Here is a 23864-nt window from a genome sequence, read left to right as displayed (position 1 = left end):
GTCCGATATTTTTGAGATTGAACCTTTACTTACATAGTCGATTCATTCAATCCAATACCCTTGGAGGGTAATGGATGGCAATGCTGTAGCCAATGAAGTTCTAACTGAGGCTCGGCTATTGCTGTTACCCTCCTGCCGTGATCAGAGCTTTAATAGCTCAATAACACCTTATCCATACACTGTCCTCTACAGATAACAGGGAAGATGAAAAGCATTCTTGCTTCGCCCCTTTAAGCCAGTCCTTATAAGGATCTTGGAATCTCCTATGGCAGGGTTTCCCAAACTTCTTGCTAAATGGAGTCCTAAAGCAAGCAAAAGTTTTTTGCATAGCCCTCACAACTCAATCTTTAAAATGAACATGAAAAAAAAGGAAGATCAATAAACACGCATCATTTTACAATTTAGTGCTCCGTAATTGAGGCTCGGCTATTGCTGTTACCCTCCTGCCATGATCAGAGCTTTAATAGCTCAATAACACCTTATCCATACACTGTCCTCTACAGATAACGGGGAAGATGAAAAGCATTCTTGCTTCGCCCCTTTAAGCCAGTCCTTATAAGGATCTTGGAATCTCCTATGGCAGGGTTTCCCAAACTTCTTGCTAAATGGAGTCCTAAAGCAAGCAAAAGTTTTTTGCATAGCCCTCACAACTCAATCTTTAAAATGAACATGAAAAAAAAGGAAGATCAATAAACACGCATCATTTTACAATTTAGTGCTCCGTAAATTAAAAAAAATTTAAGTTCATTTTAACGACTAAAGTGCAGTTGTTGTTTTGAACTGCAGAGTTTTCCAAAGTCTGGTTATGATGGATGTAACTTATAGCATCATATCATATCATCGATTCATTAATTTAAAAAAATATATATATATAAAAATAAGTCAATGTTTATAAACAAGATTCGCAGAGCCCTACAATTTCAGTTGTGGAGCCCTAAGGCTCTGCAGAGCCCACTTTGTGAAACCCTGGTTTGGCTCCCACTGATGACATTTATTAATGTTTGCCAATGGGTTTGCTTACTTCCTGGGGAGTAGAGGTTCCACTCGGTGGCAGGTATTGCCTCACTGGATGGAACTACTTCTGAGCTTCCTGTACTGGAGTGATTCAGGTCAGGAGTAATGAGTTTAGTTGTGATCCTTGTAGATCACTCAGAATTTTCGGAGAGGTAGCCCTGCACTTAAACATACCTCAATAAAGGTAAAAACCAGTTTGGGTAGTGGTCCTGTCCATAATGCATTGCATTATAAACGTCTGAAAGGGTGTGCTTTGCATTATGAGATACTGAGACAATTGATGCAAAGTCATTAGCCTCTATATACAAGTAGCCCAGTCATGAAGATATTTCACGTGCAAACATTGTTTGCTTACACTGGGATAAGGGATTAAGCCAAGGATATAATTTTTTGACATCTTTAATTTGTGGAGAAGTATTATAAAAAAACTTTATTAAACCTTGACTAGTTTTGAATACTGAAAGCTGCACTTTATTAAGAGCACATTTATGTTGTCAAATATAAGGGATAGAGCATACATCTCCAGCAACAAAGAGAAGAGAAATAAAGGAGTTTGATACCTCATCTGTAGTCTTTCTCTTAATGGATATGTGCAAGATGAGGTCATGAAGTTCATTATTCCTCTTTTGCTCCAAGACATCTACAAATAAGACTTCAAATGTGTGTTCATCCTTCCTTACATCCACAATATTTTCTCCAAAGTCGGGACATTAAATCGGCTTTCTTTCCACAATACAAGATCTACAGATTGTTACGGCTCCAAAATTTCCTTGTCCATCTCTCATGAAAAAAAATTTCTCTAGCACATCTTGTTTGATCAGCACTTATGCTGATCAAACAAGATGTGCTAGAGAAATTTTCATATTAGAACATTTTAAAGATGTTGAAACGAATCACAGATCTGGTACAGCTTTTCACATAGCTGTTTGAGGGCCATCTGGTACCTTGACAAAAAACAGAAATGCATACAGTAAACATACCTGCTTTGTCAGAAAGTTTAAAGTGGCTTCCAAAATTCTGTGCACTCCCCACTCAATGCAGTTAAAACCAAGGCATGATCCTGCACCACCTAGTTTTGTTTTCATTCATCAGAAATCTCACATTTTTAGACTTTAGCTCTGATACACACCATGTATAAATGCAACAATGCCAGTTAATACATCTGCTTTCACCACCTGTTTATTTTAATTTTTATCCATTGCATTCTTTTTTGTTTTACTGTGAAACATTTTGTCTCTGGCTATTTACTATTATGTAAAATGAGTGCTGATGCATGAACTGTACTGAAACTTATGCTGAAATTTTGAAAATCTTTATAATGTGCAGGTATCTAAAACTTTCAGAGGAACTTTTTCTGGAATTTTAATTTTTCCTTCCAATTGCCAGGTTAACTAATCTTTGCATAGGCAAATAGGACCCCCCCCCCTAAAAAATAGATTTCTTTAATCTGAAAAAATGACCATAGAGTACACATTATCTCAGAAAATAATATATACCATTTAGGACCACAAGAAGGTAATAGTTGTCTGACATATTCTCTCTCCTGATGTCTCTAAAATCAATATCTCTGGGCTCATGTACCGATGACAGTTAAGGGGGAAAACCAGTATTGCCTACTGATCTAAAAAAGTTAGAACTAGATGATCACTGGCTACTCTGTTTAGGAATAAAGCACAGTAGAGTTTATTATATTTATATATTTAAAATTTTTCATTTATTTTTTAATAGCCTGAAAATCCTACCCTAGAGATAAAATAAAATTCAGCTTGTTTCACGCTACTGTAGACTTCCCATAAGTGGGACCGTGGTCTTACACTGGGTGATGAAATTCATCTCTCACCTAAAGATAAACATCGATGCTTATAGCCAGATTTGCACTTCCATTCTGTTGACCGAAGAGCAGGTGCACTAGCCACTTAGCCAAGCAGGCTAGCACCGTGAAGAGTGATCAAGGAAATATAGACTATATATCCTGGTACATGGAAGGGGGAAAAAAGGGAATATGACAGACATGCAAATTATTAGTGAAGAATTTTATAGGATAGAAAATAGCTTTTCTATCCTGTTAATAGCTTTTACTTATGCCTGCCATTTTCATTTGGCAGATTTACATTATTTTTAAAATTTCAATGGGTTTGAAAATTAATCACAGCTTATTTCCAGATTGTCCAATTTCTGATTTTTTTTTTTTTAACCTTAGGATATGTGTACTTTTTTGATTTCTTAATTGCATTTTCAAGCACACCAATTTTTTTAATGATGGTGGCCACCAGTATTAGGTGTTCTAAATGCTCTTTTTTTTTTTTTTTTTCTTCTGATTTCCTAGTCTATCCTGTAGGCCCTTGATGGAATCTACAACTGATTTTGTGTGTGTAGTTTATGTATACATGTAGCAGAATTGATATGTGCCAAAATCACCTTTATTCAACTGTTTCTTCTATGAAAACAGTTGTCAAAGTTCTCAAAAAATAAATAAAAATGGCTGACTTTGAGGACCAAAAAAAACTGTATAAAGGAAATATGCCAAGAAATTATATTCTTAGTTTAATCCTCTATCCAAGTGTAAGCAAACAATGATCATGTGTGAAGTAGCTTCATGCACAATCATTGTTTGCTTACACTTGGATAAAGGATTAAACCAAGAATATAATTTCTTCATCTGTGTTCACTGGGCATCTACAGATGCCGTATGGTCACTCCAATGCTTGATGATGTTCCACACTAGGCCTCGCCATGTAGTCCTGTTGTTTGCCCTTCTGGCAGCCTCAACTCTCTGAAGATCAGTCACTCCACACACGCCATCCATCCATCTCATTGATGGTCTACCCCTGCCTCTTTTTCCAGGAACTTTACCTTCTATTACTATTCTGAGAAGTCCTCCTTCCATCCTTTCTATGTGTCCAAAATATTTTAACTTTCTTCTGTCAATATCCTTAAGGAGCCTTAAAGTTCTACTAATCTTTTCTAACATCCAATCATTTGTACGCCTTTCAGTGTATGATATCCTCAACAGCCTTCTGTAACACCATATCTCAAAAGCAGATATCCATTTCTTATCTGACTTCTTTAGGTTCCAAGTCTCGCATCCATAAGTTGCTGTTGGAAAAACAACTGCATCCAAAATCCTCAACTTTGTTCCCATGGAGATAGATCCATCCTTCCAGATTTTAGACAGGTCTTTGACTGTTGTTTTAGCCATTCCTAACCTTTTTCTGACATCTTCTGAACAGCAATTCTTCACATTAATAATGGATCCCAGGTACTCAAACTTGCTGACTTCCTCAATTCTTTCTCCATTAAGATACATTTGTTTCTCAAGAGCTTCTCTGTTTGTTTTTCCTTTGAGAACCATGATCTTTGTCTTGCTAGAATTGAGTTGAAGTCCTCTGTTATTACTGATCTTGTTAACTTTGTCAAGAATTAGTCCTAGTTCTTCCATGTCATTACAAAGGAGTACTGTATCATCAGCGTACCTCAGATTACTGATCAATCTACCTCCTATCGTAATTCCTGTCCTGAGCTCATCCAATGCTTCACGCATGATGTCCTCTGCATATATACTAAACAAGTGAGGAGAAAGTAAACATCCTTGTCTAACTCCTTTTCCAACTTGAAGCCAGTCAATCAATCCAACACCTGTTCTTACTGTGGCTTCTTGCTCCTTATACAAGTTGGCTGTCAACCTGATAGTGTGTTGAGGAAAAACCCATTCTTTTCATTACTTCCCACAGTTTCACATGCTCAACACAGTCAAAAGCTTTAGAGTAGTCTAAGAAACACATTACTAGAGGGAGTCTGAATTCTTTATATTTTTCTATGATCTGTCTAAGGCAAAGGATCTGATCTCTGGTGCCCCTACCTTTCCTAAAACCTGCTTGTTCCTCGGGCATCTCTGCCTCAACTTTGGCCTCAATCCTATTTAGCATGATCTTTAATAAAATTTTGCTTGCATGAGATATCAAACTAATAGTTTTATAATTCTTGCATGCCTTCATATCACCTTTCTTGTGTAGTGGTATGAAAACTGACTTCTTCCAGTCTCTAGGCCATGATCCTGTCTCCCATATCCTTTTAATCGATCTATGAAACACTCTTATCCCTCCATCTCCTGTGGCCTTAATTAGCTCTGCTGGGATTTCATCTGCACCTGGGGCCTTATTGCTGTTGAGCTGCTTAACTGCTCTTTCAACTTCATTCGTTCACCCAGGTGTTACGTTCACCCAGACCAAACATGCCATACTCCGGACTGACTCTCATACTCTTTCCCACTTTTGCATTTAAGTCTCCTAAGATGTACAGTATATCTCTCCTTGGTAGGCAGTCCAAAACAGTTTGTAAGTTTTCATAGAATTCTTCACTCTCTTCTTCAGGCCTATCCGTGTGGGGTGCATAAACTACCACAATTGATACGTTAGTAGGCTGAGCCTTAAGTCTAATGTAGAGTATCCTATCATTAATGGGGTTATAACCAAGAAGGCTTCTTGCCTGAGTTGTCTTCAGTATCACAGCTACCCCATGATGTTTTGAGTCACCACCTGAGTAAATAACTAGCTTACCATCCTGTCTTTTGAAGTGACCTTCTCCATTCCATCTGGTCTCTGTAATTCCCAAGATGTTAATTTTATACCTATCCATCTCTTTACAGACAATCTCAAGAGTACCCATCTGTAAACCCCGGACATTCCATGTACCTATGTAAAATTCCTTTCTAAGATTAATCTTATACATTCTGTGTTGCTCATTCATGGTATCACTGACTTTTGATGGAGACTGTAATATACTTCTCGAACAGGACCCTCTGCCTAAGCCCTGAACACGGCTCTGATTATTCTGCACAACAGCCGATGCAGCATGAGATGCTGCATCGGCTGTTGCAGCATCTCATTGTGCCTAATAACGCATAATCATAGTAGCATTTTGGAGTGAAGTCACCGCAAGAAGAAAGTGGTAGGGTTACAGAGGCCCTTTCCACATAAGATGAAATAGCAAAATAGGAAAGATTCATCCCTAGCCCTCGAATACTCTAATAGCATTGGGGGAAGGTAGCAAGAAGAAAAGAAAGAAGGAAAGAAAAAAAAAAGGGGGGGGGGAAGGACCAGTCTACAGATAATATAACAGATGTATATTACATGAAGTAAGGCATGGTCCAGCATCAGGTACCTCGGGTTTGCCATGCCCGTACTCACTAAAGTGAGCCCTTGAGGAATATAATTTCTTGCCATCTTTAATTTATAGTATAACCAAGTGAAAAAACTTTCAATACCAAAAAATTATAGGGGACACTGTAGAGCAAAATTGGTCTCACATTTTATTATCCCTTCAGCCTAGACAGCCTTTTATAAATGAAAACTGCTGCTTTTGCATTTTTCAGCATATGCAGTATGACCACTTGTTATCATTATTCAGGCTCTCCATGGAATCACTGGACTCATCATGAGAGGTCCATCTTAAACAACACAGTCTCATACCACTCCTTAAACTCATTTACTGTTTGTGCTCTCACTACTCAATTCAGTCAATGTATTCCAACCATCTCCATGCAAAAAAGCCACTCCTCACATCATACTCACCACTTCCATTCGTAACTTCCAGGGATGGCCCTGTGTCCTCTCTCCTTCCCCTTGTTCTTCCATATGAAAGAACACCCCAGTTTCAACCTTGTAACTACCTCTCAATAGTTTAAATGTCGCAATCATATCATTTCTACTTCTACTGAATAAACTCTTAGTCTGAATGTCCTTAGTCTATCTCACAGCTAACATTATACAGTCCTGACAGCATTTTTGTTATCTGCCTTTGCACCGTCTTCAAGGGTAACTTATCTACTTCAAATCCTCACAACAAAATCTGAGACCAATAATCTATGTGTGATTTGATCAGGGTTTATGCAATGGAACCATAACTCTTCTATATTTGCTGGTCAATGTCCTTCTCGGTATTTCTGCAATCCTCTGGGTTACCTTCACCACCTTTGTGATATGTTCCCTAAACTTCAAGTCTTTATCAATCATCATCCCAAGATCCCTTGCTTCCTCTAGTACAATTCCTCCAATAGAATATGCAGTTTCCCATTTGTGGATTCCAAACTTCAAGCACTTACTAGTTGCATTAAATTGAAATCCCCATTCATTTACCCATCTGTCCTGATTATTCAAATCCTCATGAAAGCTACCACATTGGCACTATTACTGATAACACTTCCCAACTTCCCATCATCTGAAAACAACTAAATATCTCCCTGCAATCCATTGACAATGTCATCAATACAAAGGTTGTCTATGCAGTTAGCCTAGTGGCTATGCGCTTTGCAACCATATGCTTGGGGAAGGAGTGTCCTAGGTTCGATTCCCATCGACGATGTGAGGAGCTTAAGGATCTTCCTCAGCCATAGCCAAGTTACATGGTCTTGGCTATGGACAACAGGATTTCCCCCCCCTCCAGTTTATCCAGGGTTTTTCATTCTGCAAACAGGCAAACTGGCCCCGTGAACACACACGGATACAGTCAGGAATATTTAAGATCTCTCCAGCCATAGGTCTGGATTGTCAGCTATGCCAGTCTCGAGCCCAGATAAAAATAGGGGGGATTGAGGTGGTGCCGTACCTCCCTGTAAAAGGGGCTCATGGCCATTGAATCACCATACAAAATGAATGAATGAATACAAAGGTTTAAATATGTGGGTCCCATTACTGAGTCCTGAGGGACTCCACTTGTAACCTTCTGTCTCCTTGATACTGCTCCCTCATACACAGATATCACAAATGTGATATCTGTGAGACAGCCAGTCCCCAATCCAATTCACTAACTTGATATTCAGACCCATATTTTGTAACTTAATTATCAGCTTATCATATGGCACCCTATCAAATGATGTTGTGTGAAAGAAAGAAAAATGGCAATATATGTCTTTCCCTCATCAACAACTCTTTTTTTCGTTATTATAAAAGGCAATTGGATTATTACATGTTGTCTGAGGTATTTGTCCCTCAAGAAATCCAGAAATTCCATTCCCTTACTACTACAAGCTGTTTACTCTTCCCAATTTATACTGCTGTAGGTAAAATCTATAACTATAATGATTACTTGTTTTTGCACTTGCCAAACTCAACTGTGTAAAAATTTCCAGCTTCTCAAACATTGTATTCCCTAGCCTATAACAGCATCCTACTAAATATCATGTCCACTTCACACCATACACTCTCAAAATCAGTAGTGCCATTTCCTTCTAACTCCTCCACTCTCAGAGGACATAACTCATCACTTATCATAAGCGATACTCCACTACTGCATTCACCCTTCCCATCCTGCCAAAATACACTGTAACCTTCTATTTCTATTTTCGTCAGTATATCATCATCTGTCAACTATCTTTCCATCCATCCATCCATCACTGGCTTTAACAGGCACTTAAGTGCTCATGGTCTTCCAAGTATCCTTAGACTTCCCAACTGTAATACAAGGGTAAGGCAGTTACCCCTATGCCTCTAAGTATTCTTGTCTGTAAATTACATGTATTCTATTGGCTAGTTTGTCTGTTTTGAGGGACGAAAAACTGAAGTTTCCGGCAGAAAAAAAACCTCTATCTCCGTATGAGACCGGCTAACTAACCTTTAGTCGAAAGAGATCAGATAAGGGTTCCTCACGTCACTGATGGGAATTGAACCCAGGTCTTTCTGACCAAAGGGCTTTGTCTATACTGACTGAGCTATGGAGACTCCAACATGTTTCACCTGATGCCAATAATCCATGGACCATCTGAGACTATCAATACCACCAATTCATCTCCTTTATTCTTGATGCTCCTGGCATTTGTATAAAGTAACTTCAATGAACTTTAATGTTTCTATACTTATTGTTATTCCCTCCAGACTCTGTTCGACTCTGCATAACATTCTATGTTCCCCTTATCTCACAAGATGCCACCCCTGCTGCCATGCACTCTGATAACTAGTTTCCCTTCACCAACATTCTCGCTTTTCCCGAGAAAAACATTCTCACCACATAATGCATCAAAAGATGCATTATGTGGTGAGATTCTGGCTATCACACCATCCATTACTGGCACTCTTCTCCTTAGCACTGCATTATCATCCCTGGGTAACACACTGTCCTATAACCTTGAGCATTAACCCTCATATGACTACAGTGATTAAGCAAGGCAAAAGAGTGGAGGAGATGATTGTGATAATGGGTATGAATGTTCAGAAGCAGTGTGAATCAGGTGAGAGATATGTTTATTTGTTCCTCCAGGCAGACACTCCTCTGGCATTCTATTTTGCACTCCTTGGATCATCAAATCTTCATACATCACACACTTCTTACCACTCTGTTCCTCCCTTGCTCAGCTGCATTCCTCTCTCTCTCTCTCCTCTGACACTTTCTCTCCTTACTCTGCCACTTACCTGTCATCTCCCCATCCCTTGCTCCTGCACTGTCTTGCCTTCCTCTCTTGATACTGCCTTCTCTTACCCTGGTTCTCTTATTCTCTCCCCTTCTGTCATTCCAGTAACTCTGTCCAAGCAAACTACCCTTACTCTGCATTCATCCTCCCAATCAGTCCCATTTTCCAAACCCTCTGCACTCCCTAATTTTACATCCTTATTCACATGATGCTTGTATCCCTCTATCACACTACTTGTCTGTCAGCATTTGCTTGTTTTTGACATAATGCTGCTCAAGTCTTTATGCTAATTTCCATATTGCAAAGCTCTTCCCATTTTCTACATTTTAAGCAGACATGCACTCCCCATCTATTACCTGCCATAATTTTAACTGCAGGATGCAAACATTGTTTTTCCTCAAAGCATGTATTTACTAGCCTTGTTTTATGAAATAAAACATTATCATATTGAAGAACAAAGGATCCATATTGAAAGTTTGTTATAGAGTTGTCAAAATGTTCAGAGAATTAAGGATTTCCAGTATTATACCAAGTTGTCCCAGTTTAAACAAGAAGCTGCTGTCTTTACTATAAAAAAGCATTATATTGTTTGTTGATATAAAACTTATCAAGCTCACATTATTCATTACTTTTAGGACAGTGTTTCAGTGCTGTTGAGAATATAGTTTATGTAAATATTCTATATTTTTTTTGTTTTTTTATATGGTTCAGCTTTTAAGCAGTATACTTCAAGCATTTACAAATCATGTTTGTCATTAAATATGTATATGCACATCTTTTCTTAATTTCCAGACAAGTAAACAAAAAGCTGAAGCAAGAATTGAAGCTATGCGGGAAGGAGGAGGCAAGACAAAATTTTACCATTTCTAGTAATTAATTTTGAGTAGATAATACAAGTCTTAATCTACAAGAAATATCTTTAAAATATTATTACATGATATCATCCAAAACTGTAATTGTAATAAAATAACGAGATTTTTTTACTTATAGTAGCATGATTAACAGTTAATGTTCTCCAAGACACAATAAAAACCATAATATAAGACAATCAGAACAAATCATGCATGACTACATTTTGTAACAGACTGATTCTAATCAGTTGTAATCTCTCACTGAATTTTCATAAAGATATTAAATGTCAAGTTTTTTCAAATCCATTCAGCTAGAGTGATTCTATTGTAGTGATTTACATGATGTCTGACTTTCTATTTGGGTTAGAATGTTAGATCAGTAAACTTCTTTATTTTTATGTGACTCTTACCTATGAAAAATTGTCAACGAGTACAGTAAATTAGTATTAGCAGTTAGATAATACAGAAATTCTGCTCTACAGTTCAAATACTTGTTTATTGGCTATATGTAGTGCATGAAGAAAGATTGGAGTGCCATGTATCTGTAAAATAGGTAAAAAAATTATAGTTTATTATTATTATTATGACCTCCATGGAGTCATAACTCATCATGGGGTTAATGATATCATGTTGGATTTAATTTCTTGTGTTAATTCAGTGTTTAAATGTGAGGAGTGGTTTCTCATGGAGGGTGCTTGAACCCTGAAATGCATTGCCTGATGGAGTGGTGAGAGTGAGAATGGTCAATGAGTACAAGGAGTGGTATGATAGACTTTGTGTTTCTTAGGGAGGGGACCTCCCCTCGATGAGTCTTTTGACTTCGTGGAGGTCTGAATAATAATAATAATAATAATAAATTGGCATGTGTATATGTGCATATTTATATATATATATATTCTTATAGTACACCTGTGATGAAATAGCAACTGGAAGTAAAGAAAATGAGTTTCTTGAGTTTTTGAGGGATAACTACCTCAGACAGTATGTAACAGAGGGCGCACGAGGATTGAGGGTCTTGGATTTGGTCATCTTGTCAAGAGGATTTAATTATAAATGAGGTCTGAAATCACCCACCAATTGGTGAGAGTGACCATGAGGTGATTACCTGGGTGGTTGCCAGCAGTGTGAGGACCTCTGTAAGAAAAGGGTATATGTGGAAACCACAAGGGGGGGGGGGGTGATTATGAAGAGCTCAGGAGACAGCTTGTAGGTGTAGCATGGAATGAGGAGTTAGCTGGAAAAAGAGATCGATGCAGCTTAGGGGATTCTCCAAAACTATCTAGTAGATGTGATATCTAAATGTATTCCAAGGGTAAGAAGGTTAAATAAGGTAGGTGTGAAATCGATGAATAAAGAGATTAAGCATGCGATACAGAGAAAAAGAGCATTATGGAGGCAGCATAAGAGAAGCAGAATAACTAATTCCATGAGGACTACAAAGCCCAGGCAAAGCGGGTGACTTGGTTGGTGAGGGTAGCTAAAGAGAGGCATGAACAGCAGTTAGCTAATGTAGCCAAAAAGAATCGTAAGGAGTTCTTTCGATATGTAGCCAGCAAAAGAAAGAATGATTATGGAGGGATGACATTGATTGGAGAAAATGGTATAAAGACAGATGTTGCAGTTCATAAAGGTCTTTCAATCTTGTGAATGTGACTTCATGGAGAGATTGAGAGCAGTTGATGATGGGGAAGAGAGACTGACTGTAAGTGATCAAGAGGTATATGGGGAGTTGAGCAAACTAGATGTAAATAAGGCTGTGGGACTTGATAATATATCACCATGTATTCTGAAGGAATGTGCCAGGGAGTTGACGCCGGCCTTGACATATTTTTTGAATACGAATCTTGCACTCTGTCGAGTTCCTAAGGAGTGGAAGGAGGACAAGATTTTGCCACTTCATAAAGGAGGTGATAGAACTCAAGCATCAAACTATAGGCCTATCTGTGTGTCAGGTGTTGTAGTTAAGTTGTTGAAGAAGCTTGTGAGAACTAGGATCCAGAGTTGGGTTGAAAATAATGGTATTATCTTTGATGGACAGCATGGATTTGCTAAAGGGAGGTCGTGTTTTTGTAATCTACTTACTTATTACAATAAGGTGACTGCTTCCATGGACAGAGGAGAAGGATGCACAGTAATATACAGGTGACTTTTGTATAACGTGGATGTTAGGTTCCATAGAAATGCCGCATTATATAAATCGCGTTATGCGAGACTCAGATCACATAGATAAAGTAGGGTTATGTTCTGAAATCGTTTTTTTTTTTTAATTATATAAACAGTAATGACATACTCAACAAAATATATTTTTATTTAATTCAGGTAATTCATGTAAGTTAAGTAAACAAATACATAGTATAAAATTATAAAAAATTATAAATTGTACCTAAACTTCATTGCACATAATGCATAAATGTTTTAGGCAAAATAAAATAAAGTGTATATTTTAATTGTCATCACTGTTTTCAAAACAAACATTTCGTAGATGTTCTTTATTTTCAAGTGGCCAGATGTTGTCATCACTTGAAATCTCTTGCACACCATTTGTATAATTCTCACTGTATTCTTCAGCTGGTTTAGTTATCAAGAAGTCAGTAATAAGACTTTGCTTACCACTATGATGCAATTTTTTATTAAGTTCATAATATGGAGCTAAACAAATATCCAATTGTCTCTTGAATTTTCTGGAGCACTCCATTGAGGGATCATTATCCTAAAATAACTTCCTAGCTTTCTTGCCAGGTTTAATCCTTCTGTAAATTTCTTTAAACTGAATTCTTTAACGGATTCATCAAAATCAGAATCTTAGGCAGAACTTTCCCCGCCATTTGGTTCGACGTCATCTATTAATTGTAACAGTTCCTCCTCATTTAAATCTAATTCCCCATCAATTAATTCACTAATTTCGTTTTCAATCACAAAAACCCTCTAAGTGGCCATTACTATAAAAATAAAACTTTTACATAAAAAAGCATTACATATTGCATGTAACTCAACAGATAATAAAGTGCTCAGCTTGAGATTAACACATTTATGATTTTTAATGTGCTTTCCTGGCAGAAAACGATGACAACGTTCAACAATAAACACTTTATATGGTAAACAATTGATATACATGCGTGCTAAAGGGTGTTTCACCTTATAACTACGGGCAGATACAAATTTAACGAAGATAAAATTTGATTTTGAATTTTGATTGCGGGGTGAAAAATATATGAAACGATAAAGGGTTACTACAATTTGTAGACCTTGTTTTTATCGGAACTGCGTTGTATAAGTACCGCGTTGAACAAGGGTTAGTAAAATTTGTAGAGACCGCGTTATAGTGAAACTGCGTTGTATAAGTACTGCATTATACAAGGGTTACCTGTACTTAGATTTTGCAAAGGCATTTGATAGATTACCGCATGATAAGTTTGAAGCATTGGATTGGAGACTGGCTATCTGATAAGTATCAACAAGTTGTGTATGGGGGATGCGATATCCAGGAAAAGGAACGATACTAGTGGTGTGCCTCAGGGGTCTGTTTTAGGGCCATTGCTGTTTAACTCGTATACTAATGATATTGGTGAAGATTTGGATGGAGATATTCAGTTGTTTGCAGATGATGCAAAGTTGGGACGAACCATAAAGAGTAGTGAAGATGTTGTGGCCTTGCATGAAGACTTGAATAAATTGAGTGATTGGGCACGGGAATGGGGATGTGAGTTCAATGTTGCAAAATGTAAGGTTTTAAAATTTGGAAAACAAAAATGGGATGCAGAATTTATTCTTGGTGAGGATATATTGTTGGAGGTCGAAGAAATAAGAGCTCTGGGGGTGATAGTGGATAAGGATCTGAAATTTAGGGGACACATAGCCAAAATTGTGAAGACAACACAAAGTCTTCTGGGAATAATGCGGAAGATACTGCCTTGTAGAAGTAGGGAGATTCTTGTTCCATTGTATAAGGTTTTTGATTAGGCCACACATGGGACTATTGTGCCCACATTTGGTCACCTGGTTTTCAGAAGGATGAAGAGATGTTGGAGAGAGTCCAGATGCGACTGACTAAGGTAGTTTCTAACCTCTGGAATGTCGAGTATGAGGAAATATTGAGAAGATGCAACTTGCAGAGTCTGGTGGACAGAAGGAGGAGGGGGAGATATGATAGAGACCTACAAGTTATTAAAAGGTTTTTTAGGATCAATGCTGGAGAGATTCTACAGAAAATAGAGGAAGATCAGGGGAGAACCAGAGGTCATCCCTGGAAGCTGTATAAGGAGGGTGTGAGTAGGGGAGTGAGAAGCAGTTTTTTCGTGCAGAGTTGTAAATGATTGGAATGCCTTGCCTGAGAGTGTGGTGTCTGCAGAGAATTTGAGTGTGTTTAAAACATGGTATGATGAGTGTGTTTGATAAAAGGACCTCCTAGATGAGTCTTTGACTCCATGAGATCTTGGGTAATAATAATAATAATCTAATGGTGCAAAAATAAACCAGCACAATGGACACAATCTCTCACTGTTATTGGAATTTAATATGAGGGATGTTTTGAGATGTTGTTAATGTTATCTGAATGAATGTCAGTAGTGTGTATGTCAAAGTCATGAAAATGCAAGTTCTTGACAGAATGAAGAGAGGAATACAGAAATATTTAAAGCTGAACAAAGCATCAATGACAAGTGAGAAAAAGATAACACAAGAGAAGTAAAGAAAGATGTAGGGAACAGTGAGGCAACTTTAACACGTTCACTGCCACGCTACTTCGGCATGGTCTGTTACCCTACGCCGAGCAATTTCACTTCTTCAAGGTCAGTACGATAATCTCGTTACCAGAGGTAAGCGTCCTACGAGTATACTCGTAGTTGGCTTGTACAGAGCATATACGGTCTATGAAAATACACAGTTTTGATGCTAGCCCCACAAGCCAAGCATTTTCACTTCTTTAAGGTCACTACAATAATCTCGTTCCCGGCGGTAAGCATCATACGAGTATACTCGTAGCTGGCTTGTGAAGCAGGTTTACCCACTACGAGTATACTCGTAGTTGGCAGCGAACGTGTTAATGAATGAAATAGCACACTTACACAGAACCTTTCATAGGGCAGAGCATAAGCTAGAGTGTTTGGAGAAGCAAGTGGTACTTACTTCTGAAAATAGTCCAAAAAAAAAGACACAGAGAGAGAAAAGTAAGTGAAGTATTAACAAAAAAAAAGAACAGACAAAATGATTAGAGTTGTGCTTGACTAAAACATGCTTCCCTAGTACAAAGATTAAACATTTTACTAACACCATCAAATTTCAAAAAAATAAAAAGTAAAAGTGCTAATAATTTAGGTTGGAACAAATGATTTAAAAGGTGGAAATTTTGGAGTGCAAAATAATAAGGGAAGAATAACTGAAGGTTGTATCTTTCTTTCCAATGTATGACAGGGGATGAATTGAGAAAAATTGAGTACAAATGAATCAATGCATAAGAGAAATGAGGCATACTTTATAGATACAGTCATCCCTCAACTTATGGCAAGGTTTCGTTCCATCTGGCAGGACATGTCAGTCGGGCGTGAGTCGATACATTAAATCAACAGAGTTATATGGGTTAGGGACTGTCATTTTAATTTTTAAACCTAATAAAACTGTAATGTGTGTTACTGCCACTATAAAACAGGAGAGTAATTGCCCAAATCTTCCTCCACAATCACATCTTCATTACCTTCCCTATGTGAAGGACCAGGTTGCAGCTCTTCTGGTGTAACCTTTTGTTTTTGATGAAAATGTCCGATGTGCTTTGCTTATTCCTCTTCTTCTTTTCATCATAAATTTGTTTATAGCAAACAAACATGTTATGTACAGTCATACCCCGACTTACGCGAATCTGGAGTTACACGGTTTCTTATATGTACATATACCTGTCCCACTTTGCGCCTCACTACCATGTCATATCTTTCAGGTGCTGACCGCATTCGCCAGTGTCGCACATGCTGTGAACAAGCACTGACGTGTTTTGTGCAGTCTCCATTCACACACGATTTTTATAGTTTACAAACCTTGTGATTGTTTAATGTTATGTTCTTGATAAAAATTTTATCACATAAAAAATAGTAATGTCATCCAAAAGAAGCAAGTCCGATTCTTCTACAGCCAGCAAGAAAAGAAAAACATTGACTTTGGAAACAAAACTCAACATTATTAAGGATTTTGAAGGCAGAATGAAAATTTGTGAGCTAGCGAAGAAGTTCGATCTACAGGAATCCACAGTAAGAACAATCATAAAAGAAAGGTTTGCAGATTTTGGAGGACATAGATTCTAACGAGGAACAAATTGTAGCTACAAGGCAAGGAATAAAAAAATCATTAGCTTGCTATGAAAAAATTTTGCGTGACAAGAAAAAGACATGCCGTCAGACGAATCTATTAAATTTTATGAAACCATCGACATCGAAATAACTTTCTTTTTTTATGTACGAAAAACTACAATTATGATTATATTTCTTAAAAAATATAGGTGTTTTTGTAAACCTTTAATCCCAATTGTATATTTGTATATATAAATTACATGCAAAATTATATCCTGAGTTATGCAAATTCGACTTACGTATTTTTTGTTGGTCCCACCTTCCGCGTAACTCCGGGATTTTACTGTACTTTCCTTTCTACTAACAAGTAGAGTTCAACATTGGGGTCCATGTCTTCAGCCATTTTGAGAACATTTCTGCAAGACTCCTTCACTGTAAATTGTTTAACTACTTCTTCTTGTTTCTCTTTTTCGACCAACAAAGAATTTGTCGAACTGGAGGAACAATGTGTTGCTCCAGTTTGACCAATTCTTCGTTGGTCAACTCTTCAAGGACACTTTCTATGAGTTGAATTATGTCATCATCATTCACTTCGAGATTCAGATTGTTTGATAGGCCCACTATTTCTTCATTCAATTTACAAAGGTCTTTATTTTTTTCGAAACTTCCAAAATTGTGCACAAATCTTTTTAATGTTTCTTTTTTTTTTTTCATATGCCACTCATACATTGAGAGGTCACTTTGTCCCAAGCCATAGCAATATTTTTAATAGCATCATAAATATTGAATGCTTTCCAGAACTGCATGAGAGTCTGATCATTTCCTTCAGTGGCAGAAATGTCTTGTGAAAAAGTTCTCCATAGATAATAAGCCTTAAACACTGCAAGAACTCCCTGATTCATCAGTTGGATTAATGAAATGGTGTTTGGAGGGAGCAACATGACCTTGATCTTTGGATGAAGATCATCGATGTAAGGCAGATGACCTGGAGCATTATTTAAAATTAATAAAATTTTAAATTCTACATTTTCTTTCACATAATAGCTTTCCATTTGACTCGCATAACAATTGATTAAGGCATTCTCAAGCAATTTTTGAATCATCTACGGCTTCTTATTGCTCCCATAATGAACTGGAAGAGTATGCTTCCTAATGTTTTTGAAGGCTCATGGATTCTCACTGTGCCATATCACAAATGGTTTTAGTTTATATCAGCCATATTATCCCCTAACAGAATCGCAATACGGTCTTTAAGAGTTTTGAAACCAAGCATAGATTCTAGTTTTTTGTGGATGAATATCTGCTCGGCCATTTTCTTTCCAAAACAAGGTGGTCTCATCCATATTAAATATTTGCTGGGGCAAATAATTTTCCTCCATAATAATTTTATCCAGTTTCTCCACAAACTCCTTGGCAGCCTTCTCATTCGGCACTTGCAGATTCACCATACATTTTCACATTAAGCAGTGCAGAATGCTGCTTGAATTCTCATGAACCAACCGGAAGGAGCGTTGAATTCATAGTCGTAATTGGACCCTACTTTCTCCTTCAACTTGTTGAAGAGATTTCAACATGTTGAAGGAGATTGCACTTGAATGCAGCATTTGGAATTAGATGTCTGAAGAAAGTTTTGTTCAATGTGCAAAATCAGTGACATGAAAGTTATTGGGCAGGATTCAGGTGTAATCATGTGTGTAGGCTCCTTTCAGGCGAGTGAATGTGAAATTGAAAAATATCATTTAATGCCGAATGCAGTTTCTCAGTCTCCAATTTGAATAAGATGCTCATTAATATAATATATATTACTCATTGATTATTATGGGTAATTTTAACTATGGCAATATAGACTGGGATGATGAGATAGCTACTGGAAGTAAAGAAAATGAGTTTCTTGAGTTTTTGAAGAACAACTATCTCAGACAGTATGTAACAGAGGTCATACGAGGATTGAGGGTCTCGGATTTGATCATTTCATCAGAGGATGTAATTATAAATGAGGTGTCAAATCACCCTCCAGTTGGTGAGAGTGACCAGGAAGTGATTACCTGGGTGGTTGCAAGCAGTGTGAGAACCTCTGTGAGAAAAAGGTATAAATGGAACTACAAGGCTGATGATTATGAAGAGCTCAGGAGACCACTTGCAGGTGTAGCATGGAATGAGGAGTTAGCTGGAAAAGAAATCAATGCAGTTTGGAGTATTTTCAAGAACTATCTAGTAGGAGCAATGGCTAAATGTATTCCAAATTGTCAGAAGGTTAAATAAGGTAGGTGTTAAATGGATGAATGAAGAGATTAAGCATGCGATAGAGAGAAAAAGGACATTATGGAGGCAGCATGAGAGAATTGTTGGTTGATAAGGATAGATAAGGGTAGCAAAAGTGAGATATGAGCAGTAGTTAGCCAATGAAGCAAAAAGAATCCTAGGGAGTTCTTTTGATATGAAGCCAGCAAAAAAAAAAAGAATGATTATGGAAGGATGACATTGATTGGAGAAAATGATATAAGGACAGCTGTTGCAGAAGATATAGTTGAGATACTTAATGAGCAGTTCATAAAGGTCTTTCTTTCATTCTAATGAACATCATGGAGAGATCGAGAGCAGTCGATGATGGGGAGGAGAGACTTACTGTAAGTGAGCAACGGATGTATGGGGAATTGAGCAAATCTGATGTTAATAAGGTTGTGGGACTTGGTAATGTATCACCATGTAATCTGAAGAATGTGCCAGGTAGTTTGACTTGATATATTTTTTTAATGTGAATCTTGCACTGGGTAAAGTTCCAAAGGAGTGGAAGGAGGGCAAAATTGTGCTGCTTTATATAAGGTACGTGATAGAAATCAAGAATCAAATTATAGGCCTATCCGTGTGTCAGGTGTTGTGGTTAGGTTATTGGAGAAGCTGGTGAGAACTAGGATCCAGAAGAGGGTTGATAAGAATGGTGTTATCTTTGATGGACAGTATGGATTTGCTAAAGGGAAGTCATGTTTTAGTAATCTACTTACTTATTACAATAAGGTGACAGCTTCCTTGGACAGAGGAAAAGGATACACTGTAATATACTTAGATTTTGCAAAGGCTTTTGATAGATTACCTCATAAAGTGATAGCCAAACTAGAGCAGATGAGGTTGGATATTAGATTAGTGTGTTGGATTGGAGACTGGCTATCTGATAGATATCAGCAAGTTAAGTATGGGGGAACAATATCCCTGAAAAGGAAAGTCGCTATCGGTGTGCCTCAGGGGTCTATTTTAGGGTCATTGCTTTAACCTGTATTTTAATGATATTGGCAAAGATTGAGATGGGGATATTCAACTGTTTGCAGATGATGGAAAGTTCGGATGAACTATGAAGTGTAGAGATGTTGTTGTCTTATCAAAAGACTTGAATAAATTGAATGAATGGGTGCGGAAATGGGGATGCGAGTTGAATGTTGCAAAATGTAAGGTTTTAAAATTGGGGGAAACAAAGGTGGGATGTAGAATTCATGCTTGGTTGGGATATATTGTTGGAGGTGGAGGAAATAAGAGATCTTGGGGTGATAGCGGATAAGGATCTGAAATTTAGGGGACACATTGCCAAAATTGTGAGGACATCACAAAGAATTCTGGGAATGATGCAGAGGAAACTGACTTGGAGAAGTAAAGAGATTCTTGTTCCATTGTATAAGGCTTTGATTAAGCCACACATGGACTTCTGTGTACAGATTTGGTCAACTGGTTTTCAAAAGGATGAAGAGATGTTGGCAAGGGTCCAAAGACTACTTACTCAGGTAGTTTTTGATCTCTTGAATGTCGAATATGGAGTAAGGGGGTTGTCATACGATTAATGTTCAAGAGGTTTTACAGCAGACAGTGGGAGATCAGGGGAGAATCAGAGGATCCCAGAAGCTGTATAAGGAGGGTGTGAGCAGGGGAGTGAGAAGCAGGTTTTTTGTATGCAGAGTTGTGAATGATTTGAATGCCTTGCCTGAGTGTGGTGTCTGCAGAGAATTTGAGTTTGTTTAAGGTGTAGTGTGATGAGCTGTGTGTATGACAAAAGGATCTCCTAGTTTAGTCTTTGACGTCATGGGTCTTGGGATAATAATAATAGTAATAAGAAATTTAAGATTACCCATGGGCTCAATGGAATATTATAATATCAGTATACTAATGCCAGAAGTATCAGGACCAGGGTGATTAGTTTCTGCATTGGTTAGCTTGAAATGGCCAAAGGTTGAAGCTGTTTGGTGTGAGATAAAGGTCAATAAAAGCCTCTGATTCAGTAAAGTAATCATGCAGTCTTGACATGATATTACTAATCAAGTGGAATTTTGTCTTTTCAAAATGATATGCTAATAATTATGATACTCAGGAGCCAGCTTGGAGCAATTTAATGGGTTAACGGAACGGTTCGAGTATGTAATCTGACACTGCAAAAGTATTATGAGATTGCATACTTGTTTGTGTTAAGTCAGACTGGAAGGTCAGATGAGACACGCATATCTTAATATTTCAAGGATTTCAGGAAGAATAAAAGAAAACACAAATCACCAAATATCAAGTAATGTGACAACAAATTGAAATTACCAACATAGATAACAAGTTCTGTTCAAGAGCATCAAAGAGTGGACTGAAATAATAAAACACCCTCAACAAGAAACTGCATGATTTAACATGAAGTCTGGACAGCTCTCATTATAGAATCAATGCACTAATATGTCAGAAGCAAGCAGAATGCCAGCAACATTCAAATATCCACATAGCACATGGCAGCTTTCCATTGTTATTCTTGTTTTCAAATAGCTTACTGCGATCAATACGTGTTGGTAACATAATTTTTTTTTATTCACTTTTTATTTCCTGATGATGTTAAAACATTGGAATTTTGAAACTAATTGAGTATATTAATAAATAACTTTAGTACCAATTATTCCCTTTTTTGAAAATACCAACAACACAGTTGCATTATGTCCTCTTCCCACAGAAGTTTACATACTGAGATGAGCATGATTTGATGTGAGAAGTAATATCCAGAAGATGCTTAAGGGTCAAAGTGAGATAACTGGGAGGAGACTTCCATGTAGCCTTTTAAGATGTGAAGAATCCTCACCTTCTCATGGTACAACCTGTTAGGTATTTACCTAGGTACTAAATAAACAAGGATTGGCTAGAACTTTGGGATTTAGCTGACCAAATTGTTATTCTTACCAGGTTAAGCCATAATGTGAAATAATGTCACAACATGACAGAATTTCATGTTGGCTGGAATGTGCCTGGTTAAACAAGGCTCCTGTTGTTTTTGTTGGGGAATCAGGATGAAAAGCAAATTCAGCTATTGGAACCACTCTCAAACAAATCTCAACTCAACATCAGCAAATTAAAGTGAATAAAAAAAAATTAAGATCGACACATTAAAGTATGAAGTATCAATGGAAAAGAAATGGAGCTAGCAGAAGAATTGGATAAGTACCAGATCAACATAATAGGTGTTACTGAAATGAAGAGAAAACAGGTGATCTTTCTGAGCAACAAATACAAGATATTATTAATAATATTTTTGGTTTACGGATCAAGTGTTGATCAATTTTATTAACTTAACCAACTAGTTTTGCCATACTTTAACTGTTGGCATCTTCAGGACACTTACATATAGGCTAAACAATCTCACAATTATGTGTAACTGTAAAACTGACAAGAATAACTGTAAAAAAAACTGACTAGAATAATTACAAATGAAATAGTATCGAACGTGCATGAAACACGTATCGCATGTACAAGATTAGCTAGCTGTTGCTAAGGAACTTTCTGTAGTTTGTATTAAAGTTAATTTCTTTTGTTTTTAGAGATTTGATTAGGGTTTTCCATATCTCTGGGAGTGTTAGGCCTTGATTTCTGTAAGGTTGACAGTAGAAAATGGGCGACTGTGGCTGCTTTTTTGAAAATTCTTGCATGGTAATCTTCCTCTAAGTAAGGGGGAACAACTTTTGTCCCACTCGATGACATGGTTAGTTGTAGAGAAATGAGATGATAGGCAAGAAATGTCCTGTCTGTTGTTTTTGACATAGCCAATGTGCTCTTTTTGCCTGATTTCAAGGCTTCTTGAATCTGTCCGATGTAACTAGAGCCACACGAGCATGAAATATTATAAACTCCAGCATATTTATAGAAAGGGTGGTTGTCTTTTGGAGATCTTAGTAGTTTATGAATAGATTCTATTGGTTTAAATTTTACTCTTATTTTGTGTTGTTTGAGGAGGCTGGAGAGCTTGTTGGAGATGCCACTTACAAACGGAATTGCAATAGTTTTTATATATTGAATATCTTCTTGTTCTCTTTGTGGTAGTTCAGAGAAAAGGACTTTATTGACTAGTCTTCTTGGATAGCTGTTCAAGTACAGATTGTTGAAAATTAATGTTAACTCATCTTGAAGAGTCTCATTGTCTGTTGTGATGCGAATCGCTCTTTTCTTTAACATGTGTACAATGCTGAGTTTATGTGAGATGTGGTGAGAGGAGCTGAAATGTAGGTAGTAACCTGTATTGGTCGATTTTCTGTACACTGATAGATTTATACTGCCATCAATTTGTTTTTTGATTAAGATGTCTAAAAACGGTAGTTGTTTTTCTCTTTCAAGTTCCAGAGTAAATTTAATAGAACGATGGAAGGAGTTGATCTTTTTGAGAAAATCATATAGGTCATCTTTGTTGTTGTTCCACACGATGAAGATATCATCAACATATCTGAACCAAATTTTAGGTTTGGGAATAATTTGGGATAGCATTTTATTTTCTAAGTCTTCCATAAAGAGGTCAGCACATGAAGGTGAGAATGGGCTCCTCATTGCCAAGCCTGTTAATTGTTGGTAGATCTTATTTTTCCAAGAAAGGTAGTTAGAATTTAGGCAGTGAGCAAATAATGAGGTTATATCTTGTGGGAATAAGGTACTTAAGATGTCAATGACCGCTACTACAGAAACGTTTGTAAAGAGAGAGGTGACATCTAGGCTGGCTAGAAGATCATTATCCGATGTATTAATGTTTTTTAGCTTTTCCACAGAATGTCCGGAGTGTTTAATGTAACTCTCTGAGTTGTGGATGTGTTGTTGTAATAGTTTCGAGAGATGTTTTGACAATAAGTAGGTAGGAGAGTTGATTGCATCAACGATTGGGCATAAAGGAATACCATCTTTGTGCACTTTTGGAACGCCATAGAGTCTCGGAGTTAAAGGATGCATGGATTTTATATGGGTCTGTCTGCTTTTGTTGAAAGCTTTGGTGAAACTGATATTAATCATTCTATCTAAGACTTGCCAAATTTCCTCATCTAAAGAGCTGGAGAGATCCATGAA

General features: G+C 37.3%; 1 protein-coding gene across 1 annotated transcript in view; it reads left to right on the top strand.

The window, feature by feature from the left end:
* nwk (FCH and double SH3 domains nervous wreck) overlaps nucleotides 1–23864 on the top strand; it is a 493235-nt gene that overhangs the window by 234638 nt on the left and 234733 nt on the right. The window contains exon 13 of the mRNA XM_090406304.1: nucleotides 10208–10259. Within this exon, the coding sequence (XP_090262430.1) occupies nucleotides 10208–10259 (52 nt within the window). The remainder of the gene's footprint in view (nucleotides 1–10207; nucleotides 10260–23864) is intronic.

This window comes from Typopeltis vanoorti, chromosome 16, assembly GCF_054136105.1.
Source record: "Typopeltis vanoorti isolate ZY-2024b chromosome 16, IOZ_Tvanoo_1.0, whole genome shotgun sequence".
Classification (NCBI taxonomy): Eukaryota; Metazoa; Arthropoda; class Arachnida; order Uropygi; family Thelyphonidae; genus Typopeltis; species Typopeltis vanoorti.
The sequence above is the reverse complement of the archived record's forward strand: the minus strand, read 5'-3'. Positions and strand labels throughout refer to the sequence as shown.